General features: G+C 41.6%; 1 protein-coding gene across 6 annotated transcripts in view; it reads left to right on the top strand.

Moving 5' to 3' along the window:
* LOC135498217 (protein TANC2-like) overlaps positions 1–14,339 on the top strand; it is a 99,835-nt gene that overhangs the window by 27,404 nt on the left and 58,092 nt on the right. For 5 of the 6 annotated variants that reach the window (XM_064788424.1, XM_064788426.1, XM_064788423.1 and 2 more), the window contains exon 3: positions 12,502–12,687. In XM_064788424.1, coding sequence (XP_064644494.1) covers positions 12,502–12,687 — 186 coding nt within the window. Of the gene's footprint in view, positions 1–2,805; positions 2,981–12,501; positions 12,688–14,339 lie in introns of those variants that run through there. The other variant, XM_064788428.1, reaches the window with a different exon arrangement.

Below are 14,339 nucleotides of genomic sequence, written 5' to 3'. Positions count from 1 at the left end.
AGCTGATGATATATCAGTAGGCCTACTGAAACTGTTTGGCTAGCAGAGTTGGACACCCTCTTCTCTGTGTACGCGCTAAGGGGTTAATCCATTGTATCCCCATGGTAGTCATACAGAACATCACCAGTGGCAGACTGTATAGAAAGACAATAATTAGATCAGCTTCTATAATGAGTAGCAACTGGTGGGATAAACTTGGCATTAACTACAAGTAGCAGCGCCCCGCAGCTATCAGCTCAATGATGGATAAAATGCCACATATATATCGCATCTAATTTGCCAATATCATCCAATAGGGTAACCAAATTATGGCAAGTGTCGGGGCAGGAGACCACCCTCCAGCGGAGACGGGATACTAAATGTCAGAGCTGTGAGAAATGTGGAGATATTACCAGGGGGATTCTAGCCCTAGCACATATCTGAGACAACGTTGGCTGTAACCATGTCCAGACCATTGGAAGCCTTGAGCCAGAACCACTGACGACTATCCATCTGATGTTGTGACTCAATGATAAAGGGTCTACTGGTGAAGCCTCAACGAAGAAATCATTGCACCCGTCTGCAATTTCAGGAAATGTTGCCTGATAACCCAGCATTATAAACGGATCGAGACACATCATGATAGGCTGCTCATCGGATGCTGCGGTCAGCCAGACAGGAGACGATTGCTGGGAAATGAAGTGAAATCAGGCAAAATGACTTCCGTTGGTGTGGCACGATTCATAAGATCAGGCTCAAATTGGTCTGTGAAGTTCGATGATTAGACACTTCTAGCTTTGCCCCCTCAAGGTGACTGTGTTCAGTCAGAAAGGGCAAACATTCTAGCAGTGGCTGTCGGTCTGGCTGAAGCCTATTCTGACTTCCATCTGGCACTATTTGTAAGATCAGGCTGAAATTGTTCAATGAAGTTGAATACACTTCCAGCTCTGCCTCTTAGCAGTTATGTGTGTCTGGCCAGAGCCTTCATTCTGACTTCGGTCGGTGTCAGTGAAGTTGTATTCTGTTGCCCGACAGAGTTTGGAGGTCAGGCTGATATTGCTGAATGGAGTGTGACAGTTATACACTCCTAGTCCTCCTTGTGAGCAGGACACTTGGATTTGGGGCTATACAAGACATCATTCACTTACCTACTTACTTACTGAGAGTGACAGTTACAGGTCAGTTGCTTATGTAATACGGGCTTTCCGATTGCCCCCTCCCCCGTTCAGTTGTAAGTTGTGATGATTGTTGCAAGTGCTGCCGTCTGTGTGAACCCCAGTGAACCACACAGAGAGAGAGAGCGTCCTCGATCATCCATCAACGAGAGCTATGTCCTTCACCATGTAATCTCATTACCCTACACCTAATGTCATGGATGTGCTCGATATTGAAAGGTTCATATTTCAGGCAGGAGTTGAAATGAACAGCAGATGTAGCCTCACTGAGAAGTTCCCTTGCAAGAAGTCTACTACATTAGGCCTATGTGCTGCGTATTATTAGAAGGAACATCATAGAAGGTCTCGATGGCAGTAATGATTTTAGAGTGTGATAAGTGTGATAGATGGCAGGACTGGTATAAACCCCAATGATTTGTATCTGAGTTTGGTAATTGTCAATCTGTGCCATGTGAGATTGTATCTATTTTACTCACAAGGTCACTCATCATTATACCCTGGACGAGATTACACAAATTTGTTAATTAAGTCTTAATTACGATAATTACCCATCGAAACAAAACTGCTGATATTTAACTCATCTCCAGCTCATATCAGCCAGAAAAGTGACATTTTTACTGTGAGGAAAATGTGAGCCTTTAGGAATCTGGCCCAGTTTTTTGGACTATTGTTTATTTAGGAGAGCAATTAGCCCTTCATTCTAGCTGTTCAGGGGCTCACTTTTCAGAGATAAATGTCATTTGAACAATATGATTGTATCAAAAATACCATGTGATAGTCTCCCATTGACTCTGGGTTGACCCCTTTCTGCTATGTCAAGAATAAACGAGGACCTAAACAAGCTTTTGCCTGAGTATTCCATGTCGTTGGGCAACAAACTCAAAACTGCTAAGAATCATGAATGAGAACTTATGCCTGCTTTAGGTTTTTACTGTGCCGTTCAAAACGCCCCATTTTCTCAGAGGTGTTCACGTGAGATGTTTCCTTAAAGGGATCAGTGCAACATCACCTTTCTTGTAAGCTTGGCCTCTGGTGCCCAACCAGTCCTAGGAGTTCATTGTGGACACATTGTAAGTGTCAGTCCAGTGGCTGACTAATTACAAGCAGATTGACCCAATTATATGTGGACTTGATTTCGTGCTTGATTCAAGGGCTTTTCTAAGCCAACTGCACCCATATTTGCACAAAATATAAGGGTTACCTGGTGTATCCAAATATTTGCTGAAATGTTACCAAAATTACTGGGCAAAGCATAATCACTATTCATATATGCTTAATATTGTGCAGTAGGCCCTGTGGGATCAGGACATGCAGGCAAAGCTGATCTGTCCATGGTAGAGAGTCCTCCTGCAAGAAGATAGGCATACAGAACTTCCAGTGGTATTGCCTGTGCAGCCTCCACCCATCTTGGCACGCACGCGCATTGACGTCTTGAAGCTGAGCTTAAAGGAACACCACTAACGAGTCGCTATTGTTCCAAACTTCTGTTCGTTAGAGATTTATAATGCTGTAGGGGAAAACCTAGCTTTAAGTGTGGTGGCTATGCCCCATTTAACAGCCACACAGGTAATTGATTTATAAACAGACTATACAGTCGCTACTTCACACCCCTATGGATATTGAGCTCAGCCAGCATGCGAGGGATCACTGTGTACACTCTACTGTACATTCACACACCTCTAGTGCGTGGGTGCACCCTTGTAAACTTACTGTAAACTCTCTTGGATATATCACTTTTGGATACTCAAACTTTCTGGATTACTAAATCACTAAATGTTGGCGGTATACACTGCTATTTGGGTATTGTGAGCTCTTTAGAAGTGGAGGTACGTAATGTCCATGTCCAAACTTGTCAAATTCTATTTTCTTATCCAACTAATTTGCTACTGTTCAGATTCAGCTGGTTACATATTATCTCAACATAACGTGACTAAAACTTCCACTAATGTGTGAAGGGGTAGGCCAATTATGTCAATAATCTCGTGTGTGCAGTTTTTGTGCTTTTGGTTGTTTGGCGTATAATTATAACGGATGTCATAATCATTTATGTCGAGATAAATCATTGCCAATGATCAGGAATTTCTCCCATCAAACAGTGGAGTCCGACTGCCTCCGAAGTTGCATGTAGTTGCACCAGCGAAGGGAAGTTACTTTTGACCAGTACAGTGCCTGGGCTGACTTTCAGTCAGTCACTTACAAAGGTTGGGGCAGGGAGTAGACAAGCTCTACATTTACAAAGCCGGGGATTGACCCCCCCCCCCCCCCAACAAGGGTGCAGACCTAAAAGCAGCTTCAAATAGGCCTATTCCTCAACTTCTTCCTTTGGCAAAGCACTTCACACCACTTGCTCTCCCCCTCCTTTCCTCCTGCAAAATCTTTAAGGAGATGGCTGCGGTGCGGCAAGGCATCAGAAAGGTGTGTCAACTATGTCCAAGTGAGGACGGGTCCATTATGCAGCCTTTTGACTTGGTTGAGGTCCACAGTGACTGTCTCAAGTCCCCAGACACCCTGCTGATTGTTACAAATGGTTGAACAATAGGGCATTCCTTTTGATGTGTCTCATGCATCAGTATTGTAACAGATCATCTTTGAATCACAACCATCTTGACACCACCTAGAACTTGAGGTGAATGCCAATTTGAAGGTTGTGAGTCTGTCCTTTGTTTTCCTGAGAACAGCCTGTTTTAACTGTGCATTCCTTGCATTTTGAAGGGGTTCTAGGGCTGCTTCAGGATTTCAAGTTCTAGCCAAAATGGTGGTACCTATGGTCCACCCTCAGTGATCCTGTTGATGTCCCAGACCATGCCTGTCAACATATCAACATAGGTTTGGCTAATCATCGATCCAGACCAAGCTGCAAAGCCATCTGTATCAAACATTATTGAAACACTTGGACAAAAACGGGAATTTAAATATAGCCAATTTTCAACCTTTGGATCTATTTTTGGCCTTTTTATTACAGGGCGGCTATGAATAAGATGCAATTCTCCAGTCAGCTGCTTCCACTTGGGCTGCTGAAGAGGGGGTGCCAGGTGTCAAGCCCTAGGGATACCTGAAAAGTTCTTATATTACAAGTTCCCAAACAATGTTTTTTCCACTTAAATTTCTTTTGCTTTTAAGTACATTGTATTTCCTGTTTCTTTCCACCAAGACCTGATTGTGTGTCACCCTCCATCCACTGCCAGTGAGGGAGGGAATCAGGAATTTGTGAGACAGGATGCCCAATCGGCAAAATGTGATCAGGTGACACTCATATCGACGTTAGAAAAGCTCCATGTACCCAGAACCTTCCTCGACCATCCCCATTTATTACAGCAGTTCCTGAAATGAAAGTTGAAAAAGTTCACATCTCGGCACGTGAACAGCATTCCAACACTTCCGATATTTGTTCAACTCTCGGACAAAAATATAAAAAATCTTTCCAGGAAGATTACAACTTTATCAAAATCTCATCTTTTATGGTTCAGTTCCTGCTTAGCGCTGAATTGAATGAGTTTTTTTTCGGTTTCATTTCGAATCACAGTAGCTTGTCCACCGACGCATCTCGTATTCAATAAGTGCTATGAGGGCGTCTATTGTCCTTCCTATCAAGTGCATGCTGGGAATAGTGGCGTACGCTGTGAACCTGGGAGGACCGCCGATCGTGTCCTGGTTCCACCTGTATCATCGGTGTAGACCATGTTTCATGCTCAGCTTACTGGAGAGGTGCTACAATCCTGTTCTTTTCTTGTGGTTTTCACCTTTGCAAATCATACGTGTAGATACATGAATGAGTGGAGCCAACTCTTCAGTATGTTTATTGTGAAGATATCGATGTTAAACGCAAAGTTTTTGTTTGACATCCTGTTTTAAATAGACACTAAAGGGGGATTTGACCGTGAGGGGGGGGGGGCTGATTCAGGTGCACCTTCCATATTGTCCTCCTTTACATAGCAGGTCAAACTCTCTCCAAACATCTTCCAAAAGTCAGAAGTTTATGAATAACAAAAAGTGCTCCACCAGTAGTTCACATATTGTATAGCGCTGACAATACAGAATGGAAACAAATAGCCTATGATTATGGAAACACATTATTTATACAGCTAATACAAGGTTCATGCAGAAAAGTCACGAATGTTATACATAATTACACACCCAGGGTAGGCCTACATAAAGCGTAATTTTCACTAATCTTTATGCCAGTATTTGTTCTACAGTAATGTATCCATATATGTGGTATATAATTTAGGTATTTGATTATGGTCATTGGGAATGAAAACAGTCCATGTCTAGTCTATACATGACTGTCTCTGTACCATTTGTATGGCAGTGTTGTTGATTTTTCTAGTCAGTAGGCCATGATATTTCAGCTGAGCGACAGGCCATTGGCCCTCTTGTTTCTAATGTAAATGTGTCTGTGTCTTCGATGATAGTCATTTGCACTATATGATATGCTGAAATAGCACATTTTTGAGTCTGAATCGGCCATTGTGTGCCATATTGGAGACTCATGTTTCCGTCACCTTTTTGAATGCGCAGAAATAAGAAAGGATCAAACCAAGTTTTGAACCCAAACAGTCACTTGAATAGGCTTTACATAAGCCCTATACACTACATATTTCATATGCACTTCATATGCTCTATACTAAGGCTAAACAATCTCTAATCTAAACCAACATCACACTTTATAAGGCTTTGGCCATAATCAGTTTTCACCACAGGTGAGGTTTTGGTGAATGAAGGGGTTAGTCATATAAAATCCAGTGCCACTGAATTATTTCCCGATCAGGTTTGCTATGATTGGAAATCCAAGGTATCAAAGGTGATACAATCATAACATGAATGTCGATACTGCCAACTCTGGGGGGGGGGGGGGGGGGGGCTATAACTGCACTGGGACTTTAAGTGTACCACTTTACCTTTAACTCTCCAAAACAGTTTCATTGATGGTCTTTCAATGATTTTGAGTGCATGGACTACTAATGTGAAGATCGAATGGCCTCAGTCTGGGTATAACTGGGTTCAAGTGATATAGAGAAGGAGACAAACATATTCCTCTGTCTTCTTTCATTTCATGTTTCATGATTCACCTGTCAGTGTCAGCAGAGCATACAGTCCAAATTACATAAGTGTGTCACAGGGAGTCCAGTAATGCACAGCTTGGTGGGTATTTTGTGTATAACTGATACACAGCAGAAGAAATGTCAAATGTGATTTGAGCTGTTAGTCAAAGTAAGAGTTGCAAAGCACAGGGGATGACTGCACTCTGAGGGGAAAAGACCCGTCCAGGTTGTCAGCCTTGTCAAGTATGCGATCAGATATCTCCAGACAGAGATCATGTTCTCATATCAAAATGATATGTAAAGTGTATTATGACATGGCGGCATACATGTATCCAGTCTGGTGGCCTAATTCAGGTGATAATTGACAGATTGTCTGTAATTGGTTTAATTCAAACCGTGACTTTTGAGGCGTTTTGACTCCAGGTTGGGTCTGTGGACAGTGTCTGATTTGGTCTGTTTTCCGATGAATCAAATGCCGCTCTGCAGTAACGCACAATTATTATCACTGCAATGGCCGGCGGGTTAAGCCGTGCCATATACCTGGGGGTACTATACATGCATGGAACACTGAATAAATCTTGGCCTGATCCAAGCCACGTGTTCCATCAAATCAGAGTTTAATTCATAAAAATTCAAAACATGTACGATGAAAACAGGCCAATGAATCAGTTCGCATTTTCATGAATGGAATATGAATGATAAATCATGAACTACTTGTACACAAATGGAATTGTGAATAAATACCCGAGAGAACAACCATGAAAAGAGGTAGCTGTGATCGACAGCTCAGGATGCCTCCCTTTCAAAACCATAGCCTGGACTTTATTTTGGAACTATAAAGTATGGAAAATAGAGGTGTGTTTCAGTAGACATGTCCACTCCCCACCCGACCCCACCCCACCCCACCCCCACACCAACCCCCACCCCACCCCACCCCACCCCCACCCCTCAACGCCCACCCCTCAACCCCCACCCCTCAACTCCCACACTTGAAATAACCCTTACAAGATAACAGAGTTGACATTCCGGCCCAGCGTATTGACATTCAGGCCCAATCTTTTACCTAACTGCCCACTACTATTGACCCACAAGATAACAATTATGTATCAAATTTGTCATTATTACCCCAATGAGTCCAATCCCCAGCTTTATAACAGGCAGTCTGTAGAACTGGTTTAAAAAAGGAACTGTGGGAGCTTGGAGCTTTGTGTGGGAGCTTGGAGCTTTGCTTTGTGCCTCTTTCAAATTTGGAGGTTTCTATGAGTCAACAGGTGGCACCACCGACTTCAATGCTACACCTCACCTCTTGTAACAGAGGAAAAACATCAAGGTCCAACCGGGCATTGAACCCGGGACCTCTCGCTTTTAAGGCCAACACTCTACCGACTGAGCTAAAGGGAATTTCCCTCTAGCCTGGGCTAGTAGGAATGATGCCACCACTACAGTAATAACAAGTCACTAGCTTTTTGACCCAGCTGGTTCCCCATAGGAATTTCTCACTCGACTGTAACTAAACATCTTTATATTATGACATCACTTTCAACAAACCCAAAAGACAATAGAATTCCACATTATTGAATGAAGTGAAATATGTACTCAGTAAGGCAGTTGTTGGTGTCTCTCAATCAATACTGGTATTGAGAGAGAGGAGAGATGTAATGCTAAATACAGTGGAATCATATACAAGGCCAACAGGAATGAGTTATCTGTTTCTGATGAGGTACTCAGTTGAATTATCCTCAAATGTTGTGCACTGTGAAACAGACAAATAACACACCGGAGCATGACCAGCTGGCATTTGTGCAGGGTTGTTCCGAGTGCACCATATCGGCAGGAATACCAATCCATAAAGCTTATTGGCGACAACTAATTGTTTTGGCCATGACAGCATTTGCATCCTTCCGGTTTGAGCGCATCCATCGTTCAGTCGCTAAGTAGCAGTATTGGCGACGCTGTATTTGCAGCGCAGCAGAGGATTGCGATGCGTGACTCATCACGACTAATATGCATTTATAACTTGGATTCAAGTCCTCGTTGACTTCCGTGTATCAGTGAGTGCTCTGGGTAGCCAAAGTGTAACTGATATCCAAAGTGACCCAGTTGCTGGCAGATTATAGCCTCGGTTTAGTATACCTGGTTAGCATAAACTTGGCCGCCCACTGACATAGATTCATGCATAATATGTCCTAGTTTACCTATATTAGGAATGTAAACAATAATAGTGCCATGCATGGAAAGTGGAGTTTGTCCATCTGAAATGTGCATTGAATTCACTATTGCAGTACAATAAATAAAATCACCCTCTCAACATCCCTAATCCATTGAATCAAGAATATCCAAATATCCAAACAATTATTTCATTCCATATTCCTTTTTTGGTCGAAAAATATAAGTCAAAGTAAGGGTCACTGAATGAATATAGGCCTACAAAGGTGAAACATTGATAATCCAAAAGAAGTAAGAATATAATCCACCAAAGGAACAACAAAATAAGTTTAACCTCTTCAGAAGAACTGGAACCAGGAAAGATGTAACAAAATTGACAAGGCAGGAAGCACTTGATCTTCACCACCACGTGTTTCATCATGGTTACTGTGGTCAATATGCTAATGAGCGGCTGATAATGAGCTGGACAAGCAACATCAAAAATGTGATAGCCACTTCGTTGATGACCAGAAAGGGTGTAAATTGTACTCATTCACTACAGTAAGACATGGTCAACACCATGGAATTGACCTTCTGCACTTGAAGTATCAGAAACAAAATCTATCCCTATTACAAGATCAAAGGAATATGCCGCCTTGCAAACAAGCAGCCTGCTGAGTTTGAGAGATTATAGCAGACAAGTGTATAAACAAATTAACCCAAACGTGTGTAATTAATCAAGCAGAAAGGTCCCTGTACCAGGCTGTATCATGATACCATACACAAGTTGACCACCAAGAATGTTATTGACAGTTTAGTTGAGGGGGAGGGGGCTGTGCTGGGTGGACTCCAGCCATTCATAAGCCTCATACATCAAGGGGTGTGCATATTCATTGAGAAAAGTGGTTGAATTCCACAGCCAAGATGTCAATCAAAGGTCTCCCATCAATGGTCTCTTGTTTTAGACATAGAAACTTTTTCTATCCCAATTAGAAGTTGGGGGTGGGGTGTGTGTTGGACAGTACTCACAATGAAATGCATTTTATGCTCTCAAAAGTGCTTAAATGGAATACATGTTGCATTAGGATTGTAGTGTGGTATGTATCTAACAATATTAAGCATGTTTATTGAGGTAAAAAAAGATTTGGGCTGTGTCAGAGTCATTTCAAATAATGACCCCAGCTATCAAAGCACTATCTCAGATCATAGTGCATTGAAACTGGAATGCACTAGATAGTACACAAACTAGGTCAATCCAGAACGAGGCTGACTTTGGCCTATTTTGTATAAGTTTTGACCCAGGTTGTACACTGTATGTTGGGGAACTGAAGAAGATGTTTGTCTGTCTGTATGTATAAATTTGGTGTGGTTGTAAGTTCCCTCGGATAAAAGGGAAGTAGCCTGGAAGTCTGGAGCAGAGTAAATGATTTTGGCCTTTCCTTTGCCATCTGCATGACAACACTGATGACACACCACAATCAAGATATTTGATTGTGGTTGGATCATGGCTGTCACCTTGCCCATAATATTGCAAGTTTTGAACTGAAAGTGATAGGGTGGCCGGCCAAAAATCAAAAGTGTATCAGTGACAAGGTCTACATTTTGGCAACATATTTTTTGTATGCCAGAAGGGCATGGAAATCAGTATTGATGTCTGGTTGTGGGCCAAACTGTACCACAAGTAGGCCTACAAGTGTGTCTCGGAATGCCATCCTAATCACTGTCAATGCCAGCCCAGAGTGCTTTAAGTGGGGGTTAAAATGTCAAGTCCACTCAAACAAACAGTTAAAGGTCAACCATGGACCCTCATTATCCCAAACAAATAATAAAGGGGTTGCTTATTATCAATTTCATGGCTAAAGTAGCCAAGTAATCTAAGGTATTATTTGTGAAGGGGTTTACATACACAATGTATGGGTTCTTTTGTATTGATAGATTTGTTGGGTCTGGGGTTCATTGCCTGGAGGTCTGAGTCAGTCCATTTTCTGTATCGTCCTGTTTAAGGGGATTGTTGTTGGCAGGATTGCCCTGTATGTACTATTGTACTGATATACATCCAATTGGACCCTCTTCCTCCTGCCTATAGTCTTCCTTTAAGACATAAACTTTCATGAGTTGTTGTGCTAGTAAACCTTCAATACTGCAGTGAACTCAGTTTGAAACCACACACCCAATTTACTATAGTGATACCATCCCACAGAATCAAAATCCCAATCCCAAACACATATTATTACCCAAAATCCAACACATGTTCCGCAAGATCCCCAGACCCAAACACCTAAATTAAAGAAGAAGTGAATTTGGTATTTAAAACAAGGGAGCAGGTTCTCTGCTGACATGGGGTTGAGAGACTCAGAACACAGGAATATAAGATGCTTGTAACCTGGATCTGCCTGGTAATGCTCTAGGTCTCTGGTGTGAAAACACTTGAAACCGCAAACCATGTCAAACTTATAAAACTTATGAATGAGTGCTGGAGAGAACAGGCACCTTTTAAAGTGTAGGCCTAGATGTATGACTGAATGGAAAGCACATGAAAAAAGTTTTAAAATAGGCCTAAGATTTGGACATGTTCTGTCCAACATGCTTCTGCCATTCATCGAGTCTTTTCACTAAGCGCTATAGGAAAACATTGACATCCGGTCCTGGAAGCACACTATTGTTGGCGTCTTAGGACCATAAAATTAATTCATAAGTTCATTCATGTTTTATTTTGAATTTTCAAGAGTAATATTTTCATTTATATAGTAATGCATGAAGAATTAACCCCAAAGGTCTCTCCCATTCTATAGTCTACTTCAGGCCTGTGTCTCACTCATGTACGTATATTGCGTTTGTCTTTACTTCGAATTCTCCTCCTTATCCCCCATGGTCCTTTTGAGAAACATACAAGTCCCTGTACCTATGTGTGTGTCTCAAATTTCACCTTTATTCTATCACAACATGCGGGTATGTCTGAGTTCATCTGTTGATTAAATTCCCTGAAGTTGAAGTCAATTATCTGGCGCCATTGGTAAAATATGCCAAATAACCCATAACACTCCAGTATGCACCTAACTAAACTTGTGTTGTTTTTTATCGTGTAGATATTTAAAAAATGTGTCCTGATTCTAGTATAGCGTCTTGTCATGTCATATACTTGGAAATGAGACCATGGTCATTGTTGGACAGGAGGGCTGAGACACTTGGTCGAGCTGAAGTAGCAATATTGTGGTTGGCCGCCTGACACCTCTGTCTACACATGGTTGGGAGTTCAGATAGGCAGATGTCATCTAACTTTCGCCAAGAATTGAGTTAGGCAATTTGTTTTTTATGGAGCATAACGATATAAAATTATGCTCAATTCACGATTTACATATGATTATCCATTTGCAATTAGCATGTTTGCAGCACATCTAGGGATGATTTGAATATACTGATGGTGAATTATTTCAGTTATTTGAAATATTGCATTTCAATTTATGCATTATGATCTCATGAAATTCTATTGCTTTCCGATGACATTTTCATTACATTAACCAAGGGGCCCACCTGGCATTTGTCTCAAATCAAAGTTGATGTTAGGTCACTCAGGTCACAGACTTTGTGTCTGCATATAGTATTTTTATTGAACCGTTTTTTAAAACAGTCTATAAAATATTTGAAATATCGACAGCCAGGTTTGAACAGGTCTGACTGATCTAGTTCTGTGGTTTAGATATAATATTTCCTCAATGAACGTCTCGTGGTTAACCTGGTTTCAGGAAGTGGGTTTGGTATTGTGAAATCTTGAATGGTGTATGTTATTGTCCCCGCCCAGTTTATATCTTCATTCATATCGCATGCGTAGACTGGCGGTATTATCGTCTCTTCGACTCAGGTTGTAAACAGTGCAGGATTCAGTTCAATACGCTTCAACTACTCAGCCCACGCTTGGGAAATCATCATGAAAGTTCTCCAGGATATCTTGATATTGATGGGCTTTAAAACCAGGATATGTGAGGGCATATTATGATAGTGAAAGTTTTGTGTTGGGAACTTGTGGTTTCTGTTTTAAAACTCTAATTTTGTGATTGTTTTCCCTTTGCCACAGTAGCTTGTTGTCCCCTAGGGCAACTCACACAAACTTCATTAGATGGCGTAACTTTATGCTAATTAGAACCCTGTTTGTCTGATTGCAGAAGTCCATGTGATCCGTAACAGCTTCTCGACGTTTGCGATGGAGGCACAGAGCATGGAGATCTGCCCTGCCTGCCACCTGCCGTTTGACAAGGGCAAGAAGCGCCGTCTTATCGACACGTGTGGCCATGAGCGTTGCTACATGTGTATGTTCAGTAGCGAGGACTGTCCACTTTGTGAGGGAGACTGTAAGTATACAATAGACTGATTCTAACTGCACCGTACAGGCATTTGTTTTGAAACGTCTGAACTATCTTTCCTTTAGAAAGACAAGAAATGTCAACCATTGAATTGATTTGAGTTGAGTACAGCTTTCAGTTGACAGAGTTTGCATCAAAGGCAAAGATAGGTATCAACTCACTGTCATGTACTCTCTCCTCAAGAACCCTGCTCCAGGTCAGAATAGAATCCACCTTTAAAACATATTGTTCTTTCTGGCTGGTGTTTTTCTTTGGATGTTTGATCGGGTATTGTTGACTCATCATGTATTTTTAACATTGGGGCTGAAGTATTGATTTAGCATCAAGGTACATTACCTCACCAGTTATCATATCAAACATGCTAACCAGAAGATGTGTTCTGTGAAGAATGTTCGATGAGCTTCCGATCGTATCAGATTCAATAACGAATAAAATCTGGCTACACCCACTGTATTTTTCAGTCACATACAATATTTTGAAATCCTGAACCAGATGTAAACACTTTTTGAAGCTCGTTTGATGTAGAAAATAGACCTTTAAGTTATTTTGGTTTTATGCTGAAACTTGGTGTTTTGTGAAACACTGTTTTTAAGCTACCTGGTATATTACCAGCTTGTCAGAAAACAGGTGTTGGCTGAGAAGCTTTGGCTTCTAAAGATTAGGGCCAGCTCGTCCTCCACAGCGGAGAGGACAAAGTGTCTAGGAGCTGTGGAAGGGATTCATACCCATAACTTCTTAATCAGCAATTGAACACTCTACAGCCACTTCACCACACACTCCTCCTTTCTAACATTTGTAGGCCTACTGGTAGCCCGCCCAACTTCTTTTTCCGAAGCGGAAACAAACCATTCTTCAACTCTGCATTCGTAACATATCCTTCTTCTGAAATAAATCAGATCACCACATGGTTGATTTCACCTTGTTGTTTTGTGCTCGGCACACCTTCCTTTCACTGATATCAATCCTCAAAAGCACCTGATTGTAGTATAATAGAAGTTGAACTGGAATCACATTCCACTGACTGAACACCATTTGCTCTGCTCTTCCCCTCCACCTGAACCTCTCATGGGCCTTCAGATTTCACCTTTGAAATGAACCAAGGTCCAAAGGCCTGCTATGGGAGGACGCATGGGTCCAGAACGGCACATTTGATTGGGCTCCGCACTGTACTTTCTAGTAAGCCGAACCCTCTCGTGCATCATGTACATGGGATCGCCCCTCCCTCTTCTGTTTGTAAATAATGGACGAGTTTGTCACATTTAATGGTTTTCAAAACTGCCAGAGATAGTTCAAAGCTTTGAGTGGATAAATATTTAAAAGGTGCTCATGTTAGATGTTTGTTGTAGCCTTTCTTTGCCTGCCCTGGTGGCTGTCAACTGGCTAATTGTGATTAATTTATGAGTAGAGAGTAAAGCGTAATGTGAATATCAAGGCCAACAGATCTTTTCCGGCTGGAACAAACACATCAGTGTGGCATTTACTCTTTCACTCCCCTACCACCTGAATCTATGTTTAGTTTCAGCAGCTCAGTCTTGGAATATAAATAGAATATAACTAAACACATCAGTGATGGAAAATATCAAATGTTACCTGCAGAAAAAGTGTATGTGGGCTTGATATTGATTGATGTATTGATTTCT

The sequence above is a fragment of the Lineus longissimus genome, chromosome 13 (genome assembly GCF_910592395.1).
Source record: "Lineus longissimus chromosome 13, tnLinLong1.2, whole genome shotgun sequence".
NCBI classification, from domain to species: domain Eukaryota; kingdom Metazoa; phylum Nemertea; class Pilidiophora; order Heteronemertea; family Lineidae; genus Lineus; species Lineus longissimus.
The sequence above is the reverse complement of the archived record's forward strand: the minus strand, read 5'-3'. Positions and strand labels throughout refer to the sequence as shown.